Raw genomic sequence first — 23,104 nt, forward strand, 5'->3', positions numbered from 1 at the left:
TACGCAATACTCTGTACTTTTGTACGGAGAGACGGTTTCTCCCTAAAATGTTTTTTTTGGCTGATGTAAAGAATGCGTCAGTGGTTTTCGAGATGCTGAGTGCAGATATATTTTGAGTGAAGCACAACACGAGTTGCTGGAGCTTTTTATAAGTTCGAGTGTAGGTGCAGCATATTATTATTGTACGCTATAACTGAAGCTGAAATACCGCAGAACATTATTGAGAAACCTGGCGTGGATGAAAGGATTTCTTTTATATGAAGCCAGTGATTATGCATCACAAATGTAGAATTCTTATGATTTTTGACCCACTAATGGCATGAACCGTATTTTAAAAACCTCATTTAGTGTTACATAGTCTGCAGCGTTACTGACAAAGGGTGTCTGTGAAATTTATGCCCTCTGCCCCAAACTGACTTGTAGCAGCACAGTCAAAGCTCTGTCTTCACTCAGTGCTACAGCAAAACTGCACAAAAACCCCAGCATTTTTCTGTGCATATTTTTATCTCAGATGATTCTCTAACATTTGCCAATTCCATTTTACATGGCATTAATGCCTTCTTATAGATCTCTTCAGTTTTTGCTGTTTTTTGTCACACCAACGTTTTAAATCATCAAACTAAATTTACTAAGTGACAAATATAACCTGAGTAAAAACAGTTTTCAGATTATTATTTTGTTTTTTAACGGGGGGGGGGGGGGGGGGGGCGGGGATAGGGGCCCTCCTTAATAGTGGCCAGGTCCACATTAACCTGGCCCTGTCTGAAAATGCACTTTCTCTCTTGGTAAATGATGCATTAACAACAATTAACCAAATTGTCTGGTCCAGTTTCAGAAGCTAGACCTTGGTCTAATCTAGAGAAATGGGGAACTTCAATATATATATATATATCAGTACTGCTCTTTTCATGTCTGAACTGAATGTCTGGACATTCAGTTCATTCTTAAAAAAATTATAATCGGATTTAAAGGTTTGTTAGCTTCTCACATGGTGCCATAATTGCAATTTTATTAATTTTGCATTTGCTCAGATTATGTTTGTCAGATTTGTTTGATCAAAAATACTGAAGTAGGGAGAAAAGGGTAAAAGGTTAATCTATGTCCAAATGTACAAGTTAAATTCTAAATTTATGTGACAGTTTTGCAGTAGTTTGATTGAGACAGAGCAATATACTTCAGTTGCAAATGGACATAGCAGGCCATTGTTGTTAGAAAATGATAATATTTTAAAATTTCAATTACATCTAAGGTAAGTTTCCAGCATAGAAATACTGCAAAGACCCCACAAAAAACATTTTTTTTATAAGGTAAAAAAAAAATCATTTTTTAATCATTTTTGGGCTATTCCTTGTTGCAGTCTTGTAATTCAGTGTATATAAATTGTGTCTACTGGTAAGCTACTGAAAAGTATCAGCTTTTCATAACTAATGCAGCTGTTGTAATCCTTAACTTTAGTAATATTTAAAGAATATGAATGTGCTGTTATGTGATTAAAAATAATTTAATCCATAAAATATTAAAACTAAGCAGTTTAATTAGTTTAATATTTTGCATTCAACCTTTGATAATATCGGGTTTCTATTATACACAGTTATACTATTTAATGTGTGCATCTATTTTCATCACTTTAGGTTTTGATATCAGTTAAGTGTACATTTGTCTGCTTCCAACCAGAGGGAAGTGCTCTCCTTAGCTTTTGAGTTGAGAGGAATCTATCAGAGGCAAAGAAGAAGAAGGACTTCCCTCAAATCCCGGAAAGGCTAAAGTTAGCTTGCAGCTAGGTTAGCATTAACTCCTTTTTTGTTATTGTACCTTGTACTCTCACTGCGGCGATGGATGAGGACTGAATAGACTCTTCTGTTCACCGTCTCGGTATGTGAATAGTTTTCATATCCAAGGATAAGACAATTGTTACTTTCCCTTCATTTTTTTCCAAATTTGTTGTTGACCTAAACAGCCGAGTTAGCCAACCGCTAGCTGCTGTTAGCCAAAATAGTGTTCTAAAATGTCAGCGTCAAAAATTATCATTGGTTCTAAGTCACTTTATTTAATTCTTAATTATGTAATTACTCGAAACGACTGTCAATTTGTTGGCATCTTGCTGAACGTGTCTTCTGGTGTTTGCATATTGAGCAAACGTATGCAATTAGTCCAATATTAGCAACGGATCTATACCGCTTCTATCGGAACAGATTGTTTATTATGCTGTCAAAACATTACGTTTCTGAGCAGAAGATCGTTTTTACAGCTGCTGGTCTGACGGAGGGGCATCAGTCATGTATGCCTCGGGGAAGTACAGCTCTCGGGGCCCTGCTCTAATCCCGCGAATGAAAACCAAACATCGCATCTACTACATCGCCCTCTTCTCCGTTGTGCTGCTCGGACTGATTGCCACCGGGATGTTCCAGTTTTGGCCTCATTCTATTGAGTCCTCAGCCGAATGGACACTTGAAAAGGGGAGCGTGCATGACGCTCCTCTTATCCGACTTCCTGCATCCAGCCCCATACCTGAGAGGGGGGACCTAAGCTGTCGGATGCATACATGTTTTGATGTATATAGATGTGGCTACAATCCGAAGAACAAAATCAAGGTAACTGAAATTGTCAGATCTTTTAGATCCAGCATTTATTTTGTGTTCAGCTTTGATTCAAAACTGATTTAAATGTTGTTTGCAGGTCTACATCTATGCTCTTCAGAGGTTTGTGGATGAATTTGGAGTTCCCATCAGCAGCACTGGACTGTCACGAGAATACAACGACCTGCTCAGTGCAATCTCAGACAGTGACTTTTACACGGATGATGTTACCAGAGCCTGCCTGTTCATTCCATCTATTGATGTGCTCAATCAGAACTCCCTTCGTATCAGAGAGACTGCCCAGGCCCTGGCAATGCTACCCAGGTAAATAATTACAGCACACTTCTGCTATTCATTAGTGTTAGCCCTTTGTGGGACCAATATTTTTCTCTATATAGACACAGAAAATCATTTTATTTTAAAGATTGTCATGAATAAATGATGTGTGAAAATGTTTTTACAATGTTTTTGTTGCTTTTTTGTCCAAGTCTTGTCAAAAATGGGCAGCAACATTAATAACTTCAACTCTTAAGAAATTGATAATTACTCATGAACTTAAAGCCACACTTTACAGTATTTTTTCTGTGTTTCTAATGCATGTCCTTTTTTTTTTTCATAGGTTTAGCATTTTTATTCTCCCTGAACTAATCTTATTTCTATTTTGGTAGATGGGACAAAGGGATGAATCATTTGCTTTTCAACATGTTACCTGGAGGTCCACCTGACTACAACACAGCTCTGGATGTCCCTCGAGACAGGTAGCTACAGTACATTTTGAAAGCCTATAAGGATGCTCCAATCAAAATCTTTGTTTTTCGGCCAATATTTCATGGAAAAACTTGTCAGAATATATCTTGTCGGCTAAAATAACTGTTTTGGGTTGAAGTTGTTAGCATTATGAACTTTATATTCTACTCCATTTAGTTAGGAGAAATTTCAAACTTTATCCAGCTTCAATCCTTTGGCTACTGTCCTCATCAGAACCATATTATTCACTTTCCCCTTACAATACACTTTACCTCGGTAGAGACTGTTTTCATCAGCTGTTGGAAAATCAGTTATATCGGATAAAGTCATTAAGCTTGAGTTTACTTTTAAATAGTTATTTCCCTTCAGAAAAGTTGTCCTGTTGCAAATGTTTTGAAATTAAAAAAAAGAAGTTGAGCTAGTGTTTTCTCTTTCTGTTTTTCTCTGTTTCTGCTGGCAAACCATTTTTTTTTTTTTTGGAAACTGATTTATGGTCCTAATTAATTGTTTCAGAGCCCTTTTGGCAGGAGGTGGTTTCTCCACATGGACCTATAGACAAGGTTATGATGTCAGCATCCCGGTTTACAGTCCTCTTTCTGCAGATGTTCAGCTGCCTGAACGACAGCCTGGGTGAGCAGATTTCAAACACCAACTTCTCTGGTGTCAAATCATAACTAAATAACCCCTCTACAAGCAAGGTTTGTGGCTAGCTTCCATGTCATGTAACATTGTGGTTTGGTTTTACATTTCTTTTAGACAGATTCGATTTAAATAACTATTTAGGATAACCGACTGACTAAATGTCAGCCGAACATTAACGTCTTCTGCATTTCTGGTCTCTTTATCCAGGCCAAGGCGCTACTTCATTCTGTCCTCTCAAACAGCAATTCACAGAGAGTATCGTGCTGAACTGGAGCGTTTGAAGGAAGAAAATGGAGAAGCGCTGCTCCTGCTTGACAAGTGCAGCAACCTTTCTCAGGGAGCTGCCTCCGCACGGAAGCGTTGTTGCAAAGGGCAAGTGTATGACTACCCACAGATCCTGCAGGTGGGAGACACAATCCTTTTCCTCTTTGAGTTTTTAACAAATGATTCTTTTGAAAGACTTTGTTGCAATGCACCTTATTATTAAGATATTTTAGGGGATTAACTTTAACTTCACATTGACTGGAATTTTTTTTATTAGTATTTTACATTAATTCTGCTAAACCATATTTCCTGTCACGATTGTAACAAAAGTACATGCATTGTTAGTTCTGGGTTCTAGGATATTGATAATGATACGTCCTTTTTCCAAGTTGTGAAAAACTGAGCAGTTTATAACCCAAAAACTCTGCATATTTGTAATAAAAATAAAAATATGGGGGCATTGTTTTACTTTTCCCATGACTATTTATCAAACAGTATCCAATAAACTCCAATAAACTGCTAGTTTATTTTACACTATGCTTTATTACTGGAACACCTCAAAGCTGCACTAGAATCATGTAAAATTACCATACAGATGTGGCTCAGCTGAAGTGAGCTTTATAGTTTTACCGGTCAAATACTAGACCTGCATGCAAAACATTCTCAAACAAGCAATACATTTCCCTTTAGTGAAATGAATTCGTCTAATCCACTTTGCTCTCTAAAACTTATTGGACTTTGTAAAGCTCCTGGTTGAAAGATATATTCCGGCTTATTAGAAATAATGCATGTACGTCCATGTCTTTTTTGGTCAAAATAGACCAGTTTAAAAATGTGGTAACAAACTGCGACCACTGCCATTGAAGTGCGAAAACTTGTCAGTAGAACCAGCTCTGGCTCTTTGTCCAGACATAAACGCCTTGTCTCACATTTGGTTTGTCACCGCAGGAGTCATCTTTCTGTGTGGTTTTGCGAGGGGCACGCTTGGGTCAAGCTGCTCTCAGTGATGTGCTGCAGGCTGGCTGTGTCCCTGTCATCCTGGCCGACTCCTACATTCTTCCATTCTCTGAAGTGCTTGACTGGAAAAGGTCTGCATGAATCTTGATGTGTTTAGGGGGTTGAGGGATGAACAGGTGCAGTGTTTATATATTTTTAATTTCACCTGTTTATTTTGTCCTTCCTGCGCAGAGCGTCTGTGGTTATTCCAGAGGAAAAATTGTCAGAGATGTACACCATCCTGAAGAGCATTCCTCATAGACAAGTCGAGGAAATGCAGAGACAGGTAAAAATCCACTTTGTAGACTAATTAAAACAACTTACATTTATTATTTATTTTTTTTAAGTATTATAAATTTAATTGACTGAGTATAAATGGGTGCTGTCACTACATTGGGAAGTTGTGCAGTTAATAGAGGTGCCTGTGTTTTAACAATTCAAGCCTCTTCACCACTTCTACTTCTGGAAGCCAAAACAAATTTTATGAGACACACAAAAGACAGGATTTTGGATTCAATCTTCTCTTTTTATAAGTTTGAATATCCTCTCTCACTCACGCTGGATTTTAAAAGGCTCATGGAAGATTTAACTGTTTATTTTAGCCTGAGTGAATTCAGGGACTGAGACTCGCTCTCTTTTCATTTGATATCTGCCCTAAGCCACAATAAACAGCGCTGAAAGCGGCAGTGAGAGTAGAGCACTACTTCAGCTGCTCCTCGTTCTCTTGTGTCAACTCTTGTCCATTTACCAATTATACTGGCCAAACAGACATTTTTAGGCCTGAAACTCAGAGATGGGCTTGGATTACACCATAATAGCTCAAACACATGGCTTGCTCTTAAGGTTGAAGAGTTTGCTGGGGGTAAACTGCTGTGGATAGCTCACAGCTATGTCGACCACTAAAACAAGCAGTAATGTACCAGTGTGTCTTCACATTATAGAAAACCCCTTTTTAAGCAAATTTATATTTTGAATTTCTCCTAACTGATCAAAGTGAAGGGATTTGGTAATCAAAATCTTTAAAAATAGTCTAAATAACTTGTGTGGAATTTGTTTAATACACTTATGCCATAAGTGTTTTTATATTTGAAAAGATTGGCTCACTGAGCTAATGTCCAACAGATTTTTTAAAAATGGCACATTCTTCAGATTTTTCATTTAACCAATAAAGCGTTTTTGTACATTATTAGAAATACATTAAAAATGCAAATAAACAATTCGGTTACATTTTTAAAGAAGATTATGTATATATATATATATATATATATATATATATTTGTTTGTTTTACTAAAATCCAATAACTTAGCATTCCCTTTTTGTGTGCTTGATCATTGTAGCAAAATATGAATCTGCAGAAAAAAAAAAGGTTCAAACATCAATATGTGAAAATCAATAAATACAGCGTAGGTGTAATCTGCTGACTATTTTTGGATTAACTGATTAATAATTTTTAAAAAGCATACATATATATTTCTAGTACAGTCTTGACTTAATTACCTCAAAATGTCATGTTTTTAGTCTTTATTCAGCAGTTAACAATCAATCTATTATTAAATTAGGTGAACAATTATTTCAACAATCGATTCATCATGATTAATTGTTTCAGAAATAATAAACACTCAGAAGCCCATTGGCAGCCTTTTTAAAACATGGCAAAGCCAGTATTGACTAAATCTGCTCAGTTTGCAACTAGTCAAGTTTTTGATTATGTGTGACTTAAACTCCTGCAGCTGCTCGTAAAGGTTATGAACATAATTACAGTCACATTGGTCAAACATTTAACATGATAAAAAACATTATGAAAACCAAACATTTAAGCTCCGAGCGATTAGGTAAAAAGATTTTAAATACAGAAGAACTAATGTCGTTCTTGAGTTTTGCCAGCAGAGGGCTAAAGAGTCCACATTTTTGTGGTGTTTCAATATGCAGTAAGATTAAAAATGAATAAGCTGAAATGTTAGCAGGATGTGTAATTAAAAATATTTTTTGTTAATCTTTGTAAGATTTTTTTTTTTTTTGAAAGACCATAATTTTTACATTTTGTTCAAATATATACGATACATACATTTTGAGATGATGTAACTCATTTAGATAATTTATTTGGAAGACAAAAATATATGTCCATTCTGAACAATTTAGATAGTGCTCAAGTAAAGCCACCAGACAAGATTGTTATTTGGGTCATAGACACAAAATAGTACAGTTCTTATTATCCCAGATAATTTTTCTAGATTATCTCAGCTAAACTCTTTCTGATGATAAATAAAAGCATAGCCGTGGTAAAGATAGACAGGAATTACAGACTGAGGTGAGGATACTTTGTATTTGTCTTTTTCAATCTTTCTTTAGTTGTATCCTGTCGAGGTTTTCTTCCCCCTCTGGTCATTGGCATCACCGACTTCCTTTAAAATGCATCAAAATGAAGAATCAAAGTAGTTGCCCTTTAGTCACTTAAACATCACTGTTGACTTTAATTTGGATCTTTGAAAACTATACCCACTACATGACTGTCTTTCCTCACGAGCACAAATTTAGATATTATCAGAACTTGTTTCTCAAATTACATGTGAGATCTGAAGCAAACCAAGCATTTCTCTTCCCTTGCTTCTTCCTTTCGGAAATTCAATAATTACAGAAACTACGGACTCTAATATGACATGGCAATTCCTACTTTAATTGTAATCCTGTGAGACTTCAGAGTGTTGTTAATTTTAGCCATCAAGATTTATTCTTATTTGATAAATTACAAGTACCGAGTAGGTGTGTTTGTGCAAATTGATCTTTTTTTTTTTGTGTGTGAATGCAATTGATCATTTATAAGGAAGTTTAAAAATGATGTACATTGCAGTACTCTGGTAGTTTGTTTGCTTTAGACAGTGTAGATAAAATCTACATTTAATCTGCATGTCAATGTATAATGGCAGTATTGTTACAACTAGAGAACACAGCTGATGGTAAATTGCTAGTATATCTCCTGAAAAAAATCTAATTTCCAGAAGAAACTCAAAGATTTGTTTGAACTGGAAGTTTTGATCAAGCTCTGCTGACAGTTTGCCAGCTGTCACTTGCAAGCATGAGGTGTAAATATCCGTTTTGACAATGACATTCTGCAGTTTCTCTATGTATGTTGTCATATATTTTCTATTTTATCCTGAACAGTTGCTATATTTAAAGATCACAGGCATCACAAATGAGAGCAGTTAAAGCTCCTTAACCCCTTAACTGTCTGAATGACATGGGTGTCCTTTTAGACCTGGTGACTTACATATAAGTACTTGTGGGCGACAGTTGAGGGTTATAAACTTGAATTAAAGCTCCGCGGAGCCTCAAGCGGCCCGAGCAGCCAAGCGCCGCTCCGGCCTATAGCCACCGCGGGGTATCCAGCACCGCCGCCTGCCTGCCACCGCGTACCCTTTCGAACAGTTGAGGCGCGCGTCCGCCAGGCAGTTCGCACCATTGACTTCGGCATGGTTCCCTGGCGACACACCACAAATTTGGTGCAGATTGGTCGATGTAGAGAGGAGATATTGATGATGTGATAGTCTAGGGGGCGCTGTAGAGTAAAATCACAATTCAAACCCGTTGGGCTCTTTAGCATTGAGCACAGGTCAAACATATCCAGTCTGGTGCCAATCGGAAGATGCATGTGTGATTCAGAGACAATTGCATGAATATGGCGAAGGACAGCCATTTTGCCACGCCTCCATGAGTCAGAGTTCATCCTCACAGTTCATCATCAGCTCATATTATGTCAGGTGGTAAAAGATCAATTCCATATGTATTACTCAGTAAAAATAAGACATACAGTAGAAAAAACAGCTGAATTCCTGTTAAAAGTGGGCGGATCTAAGGTTACGTCATCATCTGACCATGAAAATGTAATGAGGGTTGGTCAGTATTGAGACATAGGAAGTCTGAAGCAGCTGTCACCATGTATGTGGAAGTTGTCACTTTGATGTTTTATGGCGAATAGTCAAAGTTTAGCACTTAGCCACGCCCACATGCTTTGACATACAAAAAATCCTGTGATAACTTTAGACCTTGAATTTCTGAACTCTCTGCTTACTGAGTTTGAAGTCTGTATGTCAAACGCTGTAGGAGGAGTTAGATCAAATACGACATCTGTGAAAAACAGCAAATGGCGAATTTAATCCAAAATGGCCGACTTTCTGTTGGGTTTGGACCATGGCTCCAAGAGGCTTTTTTGTAGGTCCTGACACGATACACAAGTGTACCAAGTTTCATAATTCTAGGTTAAAGAATGGCTTGGGGCTGATTATTTAAAATCTTCAAGGGGGCGCTGTTGAGACATTAGGCCACGCCCACAAAAAATCACACTGGATTTCTGTCGAGGGGCCCACAAGGATCAAACCTAGTGAGTTTGGTGCAGCTGGGCTTTAAACTGTGGAATTCAAGGACAAACGTAAGGAGACGGCGTTAAAGGTCACTTCGCCACGCCGCCACGCCCACCTGCTGCATCCAAACCAAACGGGGTTGGAAACCCTGACACACCAACATGTCTTCTGTCTGTGGACACAGTTTCATGTTGATTAGGTGAAAGGGGTCAGATAGTGAACGTTCGCAGTAAAACATGACACTTCCTGTTCTAGGGGGGCGTGGCTTAGGTAATCTCAAAATTTCACAACTGGGTGTCGTAGGTCATACAAAGGTGATCACACACAGAAAGTTTGGTGGCTCTGTGAGTGTATTTGTAAGAGATCTAACAGTTTATTACTTTCTGGTGAGTCGGTGAACTTTGACCCCTGGAACAACCCCTTCAACATGCTCGAAAACTCACGAATTTGATAACTTTGAATCGGCCATGTCTTATGAACAATCTGACCGAGTTTGAAGCCGATGGATCAAAATCCCTAGGAGGAGTTCGATCAAATGCGACGTGTGTAAACGGCCAAAATGGGCTCAAAATCGGAACTTCAATCCAAAATGGCCGACATTCTAGGATAGTTGCACTATGACATTAATTGTAAATTCAGAGTGTCTTGGGGAGCTCTACAACTGTACCGAATTTCAAGTCTCTACGATAAAGTAAGTGAATAGAAAAGGGTCTTTTGAAAGTTGCTAGGGGGCGCCCTTGAGCCGTTTCTTGTGCGATTATTGCAAGGACCATAAAATACGTAAATTTTCACCGGGCTCTCTGCGGCCGCCAAGTTTGGTGAGTTTTTGAATATGATAAAGCCCCCAAAAAGCCAATTTACTTTACGGAAGAAGAATAATAATAATTTACAGCACGATTACAATAGGCCTTCGCAGCGCTTAGCTGCTCGGGCCTAATAAACCGAAGCCAATTAACATGTTTTTCAATTCAGGTAATTGGTCGACTTTTTGTATATAATTTGCCAAAAGTTGCAAATCTTTTTAGTTTTTCTAGTTGGATTTCCTTTTATATTTGTTCTTGGTGCATTTATATATATATAATTTTTTTGGGGGGGTAGTGAGGCGGTAGAAAAAAATGCATTCCATTCAATTGCAGATTAAAAGCAGTCATAGGAAGATTAGGTGATGGTGTTTATCCTCTTCTACAATGATGTCTGCCCTTCGCTCATAAAAATCCCCGCTGGCACTGGGAAAGGGGGCGGAGCATTGCGATGGGGGCCCCGGAGCCAGTACGGTTTTCTTTCTACCTCCTCCCGGTCGGAAAAGGAACTTTCATCACGGGTTGATTTATAGGCCCCTGAGATTAAAAAGTCTTTCTAGATACACTTCAACCCCTGCTGTAAAACTCGACTCTGTTTTTGTGCTTTTGTACGGCTCGTTCCTTGCACAGAATTTTGTGATTTAGGTCCTGTCCAAATGTTTACAAAGGGGAGACTCATTAGCTAAAGACATGTGCATGGATTGCATTAGGAGGAAGAAATATTATTATTCTCTAGCTGTCTGCCGTCTATGTGATGATGAAATATTTATTTTCTAACCTAATCCCATTGTTCAATTGTGGTTCAAAGCTTTATAAACTCCCCTTGTGTGTGTTTTTTTTTCTCACCTCGAATCTGACCCGTGGAGTTTCTTTAAAGCTTAAATAAACGCTCATTAGCACACAGATCCAGCTCACAAATGTCATTTCAGAGGCCGTCAGCTTGGCTGCAACGAAATGTGTATTGAATTGGGAGTGAAGAATCCAGCACCCTATGTGATAACATTAAGATATAGGTTAAGAGTTCACTCATCAGAAAGACCGATATCCAAACAGTGATCTGCTGAAAGAAAACAGAGACAGACGAGAGAGATTTCATAGGGCTTCAAAAGAGCTGTTGAAGGACGAGAGGCTGCAGAGGGGTGTCAAATATTCTGCAGACATGTGGTGCAGGAGGAATCTCCAAATTTTACAGTAATGACATCACACTGGTGCTATCTTCTGCAGAAACTGTACCAAATACCGAGATGTCGGAAGGAAAACATATTTAACAAATAAAAGAAGCACGCCCACATGTGAATTAAATGTTCTGATACTTGGGCATGTTTTGCCTTATATCAATGATATTTTTATGTATGTTATGTATGTTTTAATAAAGTTCTGCCTCGAGATATAACAGACAAGATAGTTGTATATTCATAAAAACCTATTTTGGAAAATGTGATTGTAGCTGCCAGGAATGTTTTGGGTGTTTCTTCCTCTTTTTTTTTTTTTTTTGAGGATGTTTTGAAACTGCTGGAATTTGGGCAAAACCGTTCTGGAATTTGTTTGTTTAGAAATCACCAGCTGGAGTACGAGTAACATCTAGTCACTTGTGATTCAACTGCTAATGAGCTCGTATGATTCGTGGGGTGTATATACATTTTTTTCTTTCATTTGTATCTAGAGAACTGTTCACACCAACAATTAGCTGGTGAATTCATATTCTGCTGTCTGTTCCTATTTCAAAAACCTCCTGCAGAGCATGTTGTGCAAACCAATGCTAATGCTAGCACATGTGTTTATTATTCTTTCTCATTTCTGTTTCTGTTGATGTATTTTGTAATTCTCCTCCTCATGTTTTTTAGGCCCGTTGGTTCTGGGAAGCCTACTTCAGCTCCATGAAAGCTATCGGCTTGACCACGCTCCAGATCATCAATGACCGCATTTACCCATATGCTGCACGTACTTATGAGCAATGGAACAATCCACCTGTTGTGGTACGTATGCATGTTTGTGTTTGGAGCTTAGTTGTTTTCTAACCTTGAACTTGACTTCTGTTGTCTTCTGTGATCCAGATCACATTCAGCTCTATGCTCAACCTTTCATTTTTATTCTCAGAAGTGTTTTTTTTTTTTTATGGCAGACATTTTTTTTATGGCAGAATGACACTTCATCAAGATTGAAGCCTTTGTCTGTCGGTGCCTCATGAGATCTTTCCCCTCTCTCCTGTGTGCTATAAGTCACAGCCTGCAGTGAAGTGACGGTAGATGCTGTGTCTCTTTGTAAAGCACCACACATGCAGTGGTGCCCCAGGCTTTGGTGTACAACCAGCGAGCTCTGAGGCAGCCAGTTTGTGTCAGCAGTTCTGCAATAGGCGGATGCCTCATCTGTGGTGAAAAATAAGTTCCTGTACGTCTTAGTCACTGTGTTTATAGAGAGTATTCTGGAAGAATGGTTTTGGTGTGTGTGTTCAGCTTTGCTTTGGTTGTGGCAGCAGACATGTTGGCTGTTGGGCCATCTCTCAGGAGTTGTTAATCAGCCTGGTTTAATCTGGAGACTCCTCCAAGCCGTCTGTGGGATGGAGGAGTGTGCAAGTCAGCATGTTTGTGGATACATAAAGTAATGTCCTTGAATTAGTTAAATGTTTGCAATTACTATAATAGAAGTGACATAGATTCACTCAGTGCTTTGATTTTTTTTTTTTAGAGGACGTCTGTGGGGGGGAACTAGGGTTTTTTTTTTTTTTTTTAAGGTTACACTTCTGCAGACAAGCAGGTAGTTTGTATTCAGCAGCTACACTTGACTTTTCCTATTTACATGTTCTGTCAGAGCATGCTGACCTCTGGTCCAATCTGTCTGAGTCGTCCTGTGGCCACAAAGTTTTTCCAGAGACAGAGGAGGTTAATTACACCGATGTACAGACCTTTGGCCATTCCTCCCCAAGATGGGAGATGAAGTGTTTTCTTGATGGATTCGGTGAATGGACGGTGAGAAGAACTTGCATACAGCACTATATAAATCAGGCAGACGTTTTTCCGCCTCTCCTCCTCAAGTCTTTCTGTTGGTAATTAAAAGCACATTTCCCAGGACTGCTGGTGCTGTTGGAGTGTGGAATTTTGAAAATATGAGACAAGCTGCCATTTGTTTGTCACTTTCTCAGATCAGGGGAAAGATATGCAAAATTCAAAAATTACCTCAATGTATAAAATTAGCCTTTTTATTTGCCAGGGCCAGTGATTCGATCTCTATCTTGAAGGTGTTCAGATTTTAAAGACTGTTTAATGTTAAATGCATTATGTGTGAAAAGTAGAAATGCAAAAACAAAAAAAGTCAGATATCTGCATTTTTTCTCTGATTTGTCTTATAAATAGTGATCAGCAGATCAATTGCTTCAAAGCTAAGAGCGCTCTTTGTTTTCAGTCTAAAAATGACTTGACCACTTCAAATAAATGGTAGGGTCAAATTCCTTCAAGCATAAACAGAGATAATATTTATTCCCTTTTATGTGTGATTCAAACTTAGTACCTCAATCCAAGAACATGCAGTTGTTTATTCTCTTACTGTCCTTAAAAAATAATTGCAATAGGTTTAAATTGAGCAGTTTATATCAACCTGATCAGTCCATCTCTTCTAAAAAGAGCTGTATTTTATATGTTCACGCAGTATTACTAAATATTTAATTAACTTTTCGCTTGCTGAAAATCTACTTTATAAAAAAAATATATACACTGCTCAAAAAAATAATGGGAACACTTAAACACTTAAGTGAACACTTAAGTGTTCCCTTTATTTTTTTGAGCAGTATATAATAATCTTTTTAGGTTTAATGTTTTCAGGCAAACATAATTTTCAGATTTAGTCATACTCCATTCAATCTTGTTTCGAATTTATTTACTTTTAAAGATTTCTAGGATGAGAGAAGAACCACTTCAGCAGTTTAAGCAAATCCAAATCCTCTTCTGAGGCACTTTTAAAGTGTTAAAAAAAAAAAAAAAAAGAAAGAAACATACCGCTGTGACTCCTTGGCGACTTATTGAGCTGTGGCTTTCTTTTCATCTAATTTATTCTGTTTGACAAATGACTTAAGTGCTCTCAGCCTGTCCTACTCTACTTTTATGCATCTGTATATGCGCGCTTTAATTATTCCTCCCGTCTTTTTGTATGACAATGTGACAACGACCACAGGAAAGTTTCCACTTGCCAATAAAGTGAAATTTTATTAGTGGTAGGGTGACTTATGTTGTGTAAAAGTGAGCGACTGCGTCTGTGTTGACAGACTTGTGTTGATGTTGTGAAAGGAGCCACATAATCACTCTATGGCCAAGTGGGACCAGAGACAAAGCAGGGCTCATTTGAACTTCAAGACACCCACAGTGTTAAGTGGAGGTTGTTTTTTTTTATAGTTTTGCTAAAAGATTGTCACAAAATGGTGAAAATGTTCTTAATCCTTATTTTTTTTTGCATGCTCTCGAAGTAGATCCTGATTTTCCTCATGTTTTCTTGCATTGTTCTGAAAAAGAAAGGTACAAGCCTCGTTTTTGTACATCCGTTTAAGAAAACAACTTCAGCATGTAAATTTATTCTCAGCAACTACGGTTTTACATATTGTCCAACTGAAATGGCTTTTTGAAACCTTTTTAAAGTTTCGTAGTGGCATCTGAAAACTCCTGTTGCGCCTTTTTTTTAACTGTGTTATTTGATCTAACCTGGAGTCAGTGTGACTTTCAGGATTTACAGGCCAAATTTAAAGGGCAGCAATAAAGAAAAGAAAAAACGAGCTTCATACTGATGGCTGCAAGTCACAGCCTGATAAACTCTGCTCTTTTACTGTGTTTCTCTTCCAACTTTTCCCCATCTCTCTATCTCGCTCGCTCCCTCATGTCTTTTTTTCTACTTCCCACACGACTTTGTTAAAATGACACTGTAAGCAGAAGGTACACATAAATAAGCGACTTTACTCGTTTTCAAGCTCCCTCCTGATTTTGCTTTGTACCGAGATGTTTGCGCTGCCCTTTAAATGTAACATTTTTCCTTCCATTTCTGGCATGAACTGGTGGCAAATATTAGTGGGTAAAAAAAAAACCCCAAAACAATAAATAACAGTGAAAAACCATAAAGCAAAGAAAAGAGAAGTTTCTTACAAGCTAAAACCAGTTTCTGTTAAGTAGATGTGGATCATAGACAGAAATAAAATACTCTTTAAGTACCATTAAAGTTATTTCATTCATCACATTAGCAGCCTCACATTATACGTTAGGCCTGTGGAAAAACATGATTTACAGTAAAAAATCTATTGATGTGCAGCGTGCAAGGGGGAAAAACAAAAAACGAATTGTGCTTAAATCCACATGGTGGATCCAGTTTCATTTTACCAGGACTCACAGCTTGCATTAAGATTCTTACTTGTATAAAACTGCTCTAATTAGCTGGTTAAATGCTGACGAGAGGAAACTTCATCATTTGTCTCAATTACTTTTAGCATTTGTTTAAAACCACTATTTTGACAATGGAGTGTGTTAGCATGTCTACTACCATGAAGACTTTTGTGGTGTTGGTTGTGACTGAATAGTTGGTGAGGGATCTTTGAATGTCGAGATCAGAGGTGGTGGCACTTGAGGTTTTTTTTGTTGTTGTTGTTGTTTGAGGTAAATAATTAGCTTTGCTTAGATCCAGCTATGCACCTTATTTCTGAAAAATAGATTGTTTGGATCTGGGTGCTTTTGCACGTTAGCCAAATGGCAACGCCATGGTTGATCCAGTTTTTACACCCATAAACGTACAGTTTATTCCCACATGTTTATCCATTCAATTCCTCCAGTAGCTTTAGTACTTGGACATCAGTAGTTCTCCAGATGAATGATTTTTAAAATCCAACGTTTCCCCTCTTATTGCCTTTTTTTTTTTTATGGTTTTATAGGGGCTTGATAGAAAATCTTAAAAAAAAAAATTTAATGAACCAGCTGACTCTTACGACACATTCGACATAATGACTCCCAGTCAAGCCAACACCTATGAGTGACTTCCTGCTGGTGGATATTTATTAGAGTCACCAAACCACATTTCCCAGCTATAAATGGGAGCAGACTGTTGAAAATGACTTTAAATCATCGCAGTGGAGTGGGCACAATGTTTTTGGTGACAGGTAAAAAAAAAAAAAAAAGTCCCATAGCAAGTGACTCCATTTCTATATGGAAAACTGCATTGTTTGAGTTGATGAATAGTGACCAGTACCCCAGGGTTCCCTATGCTCTTTTATTACATTTATGCAAAACCTAAAAAGGCTCCTAACCACATTTTTCTGATTAAAATATGTACGCTGTCACACCCCTAGAGTTCACAGTCAAGTTAATTCCAAGCATAGATAATCTGATTAGAACAAAAGAAAAACATTAGAGACAAAGAAAGTGTCTCTTAATGACGGTAAAAACAGAGGTTGAGCAGAAAAGTAGCTCATGTCTTTCTTTGTTTCCTTTCTTGTGCAGAAGTGGTCCAGCGTAAACAGCCCACTTTTCCTTCCACTTATCCCACCGAGAGCTCCGGGGTTCACAGCCGTCGTGCTCACCTACGATCGCATCGAGAGTCTTTTCCGGGTCATCACGGAGATTTCCAAGGTGCCGAGTTTGGCTAAATTGTTGATAGTTTGGAATAATCAGAACAAGAGTCCTCCTGAAGGTGAGTGGGTTGGATTGCTTATGAAAACACTTGGGCCGGCGGGTATTAAAGGGTTACTTCAGATTTGTTGAAGTAAGGTTATGTGAAGTTATTTTATTATTAGAGCTTCTTTACCTGTTGCACAGAGATTTCGTCTCAACGTGAGTTTGTTAGAGGTTAAATAAAAGCAACTGAAACACCTGCTGGATGTAAAACAGAGAAGAAATCTAGAAACAAAATGAGAGTAGCTCCTTTAAAACATCATCTCCTGTGCAACTTTTAGTCTGTCCCATTAATGTTTTTATTATTGTGAACTTTGCAAGTTGTTGTTCATCTTGCTGCATGCTCTGATATTTTGCCAAAAATTAAGACTAAAGTTCAGCCGAATGCCCCCAAAAAGCAGAATATTACCTCTTATTACATTCAGACAGACTTAATAAACCACAAATGAAATCTGTCCTGCTCTACAGAAAGTGCGTCAGTACAAAGACAACTTTGAAGTGTTCCCTTGTGGCTGAGTTGCCTTTTTTTATTGGAGGCATTACCGGCGCCTGGCTGGAACTTTGTGTCCTTTTAGAATTAAAACGAGGCCGTTGACAGGTCACACCCATGGAGCACAAACTTCTTCATTGTTTACAACAAGCCCTGATCTGATGTGTTTACAAGTTCTCGTTTTGTTTCTCCTCCCCCCCACCCTTTTTTTTTCTAAGATCATATTTTTACACATATTTAAACTAGATTCTTCTTGTCTCTACTTGTTTCTGTGTCCTTTACATCAGCGCAGCTGCTGAGATTAACTTGCTTGGCTGTGGTAATTGCAGAAGACACACATGAAAATCAAAACCAAATCCTCAGAACATGCAGTTCTGGTTTGTTGGGTTTTAAAACACGGGGTTTTTCAGTTGAAACGTCTAAAAATCATATGATAGCCCACAATTCCCTCAGTCTTCTGCCTTACTCTAGTCTTGGAAATGAAAGAAGGACTCGTAGCAACAAGGGGAGAAATGAAAGGAGAAACCCCGAGCGTTCAACATTTCAGCTCTTCTGACAATAGTTTTTGACAGCAGACCTCAGACGTGGTTAGACAAAACCTGTGGCTTCTCTTATGAGCTGCCAGGCTCCAGTCACTCCATTAATGAGGGGACACATTCTGCGTGATCTGTCTGTGCGGCGGTCCGTGCCGTGGACACTGCCCAAGATCTTTGAAATTGCGCCCAAAAAAGACGCGTGGAAAAAAAAAAAAAAAAAACCCCCGCTGGTGTTCTGCCCCGCGAGGGATTGTAGTGTGGTTTGATTTGCACATGCTTGAGGTTTGCGCAACAATACGAGTCAGTGAAACAAGTTGAACTTTTTTGAGATCACTTCTTTCCACTGCCAGTAATCTGTCTGTGATAAATAGCACCATTTTTATACACCCTGCTCCAGAAACTGATATTTACAGATTTATAGTTTGTAAAGTGCATACAAGCACCTGTTAGCTGTTTTTTTTTCTCTTTTTTTTTTTTACAGTGTAATATTTTTTCAAATGGCTTATTTTGTTAAGTGATAAGGGAACTAAATATAACTATTGCATCCAAGGTACTTTTTAGCACCAGTTAACACTTCCATTTTTGTATATTTAATTATTTTAGAGTCTCTTTGGCCAAAGGTCGGCGTTCCTCTGAAAGTGGTGCGAACCAAGGAAAACAAACTGAGCAACCGCTTCTTCCCATACGACGAGATCGAAACAGAAGCCGTGCTGGCGATTGATGATGACATCATCATGCTAACATCTGATGAATTGCAGTTTGGCTACGAGGTTAGTAACGTACTGCTTTTCTTTTTAAACCTCCTTACATTCCCATCATCCTTTTCCTGATAGCAGACTTTATAGGAATTCCCTTCAAGTTGATCCCAGACTTTAAAGTCTCTCCGAAATATTACAGTCTCGTTCTCCTCTATTTGGAGATTTGACGGGCTGCTAAACGTGTTTGATGTCGAGAGGAAGATGACAGATCTGCCGCTGATGCTTTCCATATCCACATACCTGCCCAGCTCCACACTGCCTGCTGCACGTTCACCTGAATGCATTTAGATCCTATTTGATGAAATTGTGCTCAGTTTAAGGGTAATTACATAAAATTGCAGGCAAAATTGGTGACAACTCACCCTGCTTTTAGTAACAGGATCAGATTTTCTGCTGCTGTTGAGATATTTAGTCAGTCATAAAGCCTTTTTCTTTTCTTTTTTTTTAGCATATGTTCTTCTAAGCTTTCCATCTCTGACTGCAGTTGTGATTTTTGGCTCGGAGATGAAAAAGCCGACATTGACATATGGAAGATTGAGGCTAAACTGTTCATCCTGAGCTTTTAAACTCTTTTAGAGTCTGGATCATTCATGTGTTAACTGAAGTGCTTCACTTGAGCCGAAACTGTCAGACAATCTGTCTCCGATCCTGCCGTTTCCACCAGGTGTGGAGGGAGTTCCCCGACAGGCTGGTGGGCTACCCGGGCCGGCTGCACCTCTGGGACCACGAAATGGGGAAGTGGAAGTACGAGTCGGAGTGGACCAACGAGGTTTCCATGGTTCTGACCGGCGCTGCCTTTTACCACAAGGTAGCTGGTTAAAACGATCAGCTGCTATGTGAAAACACATAGGCTTTCGCTCAGGTGCTTTCCATGAGAGTCACGTGCTTTTACGTTTTGAATTATGAGCTGTGATTTCTGCCATGTGAAAAACAGACAAAATTGTTAACTTGTTCAGATAACATGGATTTCTTTATAAAGTGCAGAGTGTTGCAGGATTTGGAAACATTTTATATAATCTTACTGTTTGAGGGGGGGAAAAAAAATTATTTGCTGTTAAATTTTTTCACAGTCCAGGACATTTGATAGTTGCTGCATTTTGGCTGCTGCAGCTCACTGTGATGTTAGTTCTCTTCCACACAGACAGTCGTAACAGGTTAGCCAAGAGGTAAGCCTTATCCATCACAGAATCCTGACATTTAACATGAAGCTCTAAAATTTACAGCAGAACAATATCTAAAGCAACTCTTCTGACTCTGGAGAGCAATTTTTCTGTATATTTTGTAAGCAGAAGAAGCAACCTGATGATTATCTGTTAGTTTAGCAAACTCCTTCACATGGAAATGTCTCCAGCAAAAAATACATAAACGTATGCAAGAATGTTTTGCTTAATGTGCAGAGTTATTGTTCTCAGCAGACACACACACACACCCACTGAAGGTGAAGAGGTGTTATAAGATGATTGGAGCCTCTGTGAGTCCCACCCAACTTGTGGTGAACCAGTCAAACAACTCGAACCACTAATGCAGATTAAGTAATGTGTATGAAGTATGATATTTATTTATGGTTTATGTTGGGACGTTTTTAGTAAGCAGTAATAAGAGGAGTTTCTTTCCAATGTGAACCACTTTGGAGAGATGCATTTTACAAAAGTATGTTTCTTATTTACTTTCCAATTGAAAGCTGGTTTTGCTTTTATTATTCTTTTTAAAACCAGTGAAAATGTTGTTGATTTTTTCTTTCTTTCAGAAATTAACATTTTCATTATAAATTGTTGACATTTTATTCCTCCGCCAATGGATTAGACACTTCAGATTAAAAAAAATTTTCTTAAAACTGAAACGGCATCAATCCAAGGAAATTATCTTTGAATGCATGTTCTGTCTTTTAATCTCTCTCTCTCAAACTTTCTTCAGTAACCACAGTTGCACATTTTTTTGTGTGTGTGTTTCAGTACTTCAATTATTTGTACACATACAAGATGCCCGGAGACATTAAGAACTGGGTGGACGCTCACATGAACTGTGAAGATATTGCAATGAACTTCCTCGTGGCAAACATCACAGGCAAAGCCCCGATAAAGGTGCGTTCTTCGCCGTCGCTGTTCTGGCTGCTCTAAGTCCACAGAGGGAGGTTTTAGCCTGAAATGGCAGAGAGGCATTTCTGGGTCTGATCAGCTCTCACCCTTCAACATTACAGCTCCCCCCCCTCCTGTTCCTCCTTACTCAGACTCCCCCCAGGTGCAGGGGCCCTGAGCTTAAGCCCGACCTTAACCTCCCTTATCTGCGTGTCACTCACTGGCACTCCCCCTTTGAGCATGTTTAGTTAAGCTCACCAGGGCTTACGCATACCCTTCTGTCAAATCCTTGGATCCACACTTCCCTCCACCTGCGCACGTGGTCCCTCCTCCCGCCGCATCTCCTAACAGGTTTCCCCAGAAGACACTTCGTCATCCCAATCGCCCCTCGCGCCGTCATTCCTCCCCGCTTCGCTCACTTTCCTCTGCACACTCATACATTCACAAGTTCAGCGTGTTCTGTTTGGTCTGAGCCAGTCCAATAAAATGAGAACTAGCTTCTGTCAGTGCGTCGGACGACCAACAAATCACCAAAGTGTCCAAATATCACTGCCTTGACTTTGTTGTGTTTCTGTGCAGGTGACCCCAAGGAAAAAGTTCAAGTGTCCTGAATGTACTGCCATCGACGGCCTGTCTCTGGATCAGACACACATGGTGGAGAGGTACGGTCGATTTTAGAAATGTGTGGTAGCGGTTTAGATCTTAATCGTTTCTGTCTTCCATGAACAGGCCATGGATAGAAACCTCCCCGGTGGACATTTTCGTTTGATTAAACACTTTCATTTAACTCGATTGGAAAACTACTCCGTCCATACTTTTTAATCATTGCTTAAAAGAAAACGCATGTCTTCGTCACGTCTGTAGGTCCGAGTGCATCAACAAGTTTGCTTCGGTTTTCGGGACGATGCCTCTGAAGGTGGTGGAGCACCGTGCAGACCCAGTGCTCTACAAAGACGACTTCCCAGAGAAACTCAAGAGCTTTCCGAACATCGGCAGCCTGTGACCCAGCTGCAGCAAACCCACGGACATCTCAGAGTCTCAGCACGGCGAGAGAGTCATCGTCAGCTACGTCCTTCAAGTCAAGATGCCAGTTCGAACCACAAAATCCACTTTCCCCATCTCATTTTGAGTGACTTTCAGTTACTTGTTGGAACATTCATTTGCAGTACAGAACAATCCCAAATGCTCACGTGCGTAAACACATTGTTAGCTTGGAAAGTATTAGATAAGAGCACGGCGTCAAACGTATTAGCAACGCTGACGTTGCATGAAGCGCCGCTGAGGGTTCGGTGATCGGAGTCGGGTTAACTTGGTCTCACTGTTACTGTTTTGGAGCCGAACACTTGAGCCTCCAGCTGCTCTGGATTCAGCTTGCGTGTTGTATCTGCTTATATTTCGCAGCGGTGCTGTATGATATAACTTATAATGCTTTTAACAAACATTTTCTCATATTTTTTCCTATTTGATTTCCCAAAATCAGACGCACGCTTTATGTTCAGCTGTAAAGCAAGAAAAGAAAAAGAAAAAAAAACATACAAGTGATAAATGAAGCAGACATATCGATGTAGGCTTTATTCACAGTGTGATGGATTGTGATGACACACAGATGTTGAACAGTAAAGGTTTCATAATGTGTTCTCTATTACACAATCATGTCAGACCATTAGACAAAGCAGGTGTCATAAATCTAATATTTAGAGTGATCACTGCTGGTTTTGGGGAAAATATCTGAGCTACTGATTTTTTTTTTGTAAATGTACTTTTATACTGTCAGAGCAAACATTTCATTCTATGTATATATCTGTCTGAATATAGATATCTATAAGAAGATTTTGCGTGAATTATGCACCAAATCCTTTCAGTTATGTCTGATCACTTCATCTGCATATCACTAATCATCTGCCTTACATTCAACCAATTATTAGTAATAATTAAGGGACAATTCTGAGATTATTTCCATGAAGTAATTTTTTCCATTGTTCTTATGTTGATGTTTTGTTGTTAGTCATTTCATGTCAGTATTTAGACCGTAACGCTGAGTATGTTGCAGTCTTTAAAATGTATCATCGCCTTCTGGTGTTTTTATTTTCCCGTTGTTTTCACAATGCCATGGAATTTCATGTGACTTTATGTATGACTTTATAATACACTACAAGTAAAGACCAAGTTGTGACTGGTGTGTTTTAATGCTGGTTTTCCACTTCTTTGAGTCTGTTAAAAGATAAAGTTTTT

At 38.8% G+C, this 23,104-nt stretch overlaps 1 protein-coding gene across 1 annotated transcript; it reads left to right on the forward strand.

Moving 5' to 3' along the window:
- Positions 1-1,713: 1,713 nt before the first annotated feature.
- Positions 1,714-23,038, forward strand: ext2 (exostosin glycosyltransferase 2). The gene is made up of 15 exons (XM_008405220.3): positions 1,714-1,872; positions 2,249-2,591; positions 2,677-2,900; positions 3,245-3,334; positions 3,837-3,953; positions 4,173-4,368; positions 5,178-5,317; positions 5,418-5,511; positions 12,226-12,357; positions 16,843-17,032; positions 18,643-18,809; positions 19,462-19,605; positions 20,750-20,878; positions 21,452-21,534; positions 21,737-23,038. The coding sequence occupies exons 2-15, from the start codon at positions 2,277-2,279 to the stop codon at positions 21,873-21,875; spliced, it is 2,160 nt and encodes a 719-aa protein (XP_008403442.1). The 5' UTR covers positions 1,714-1,872; positions 2,249-2,276; the 3' UTR covers positions 21,876-23,038.
- Positions 23,039-23,104: the final 66 nt, after the last annotated feature.

The sequence above is a fragment of the Poecilia reticulata genome, chromosome 3 (genome assembly GCF_904066995.2).
Source record: "Poecilia reticulata chromosome 3, P_reticulata-male-v2, whole genome shotgun sequence".
NCBI lineage: Eukaryota > Metazoa > Chordata > Actinopteri > Cyprinodontiformes > Poeciliidae > Poecilia > Poecilia reticulata.

What these genes read in the sequence shown, in the direction of transcription:
- ext2 (XM_008405220.3), top strand. Translation starts at nt 2,277, where the DNA reads ATGTATGCCTCGGGGAAGTACAGCTCTCGGGGCCCTGCTCTAATCCCG. An exon ending in CTGGATGTCCCTCGAGACAG is followed by an intron (nt 3,335 to 3,836) that starts GTAGCTACAGTA and finishes TAATTGTTTCAG; the next exon opens with AGCCCTTTTGGCAGGAGGTG. An exon ending in CAGGCAAAGCCCCGATAAAG is followed by an intron (nt 20,879 to 21,451) that starts GTGCGTTCTTCG and finishes GTTTCTGTGCAG; the next exon opens with GTGACCCCAAGGAAAAAGTT.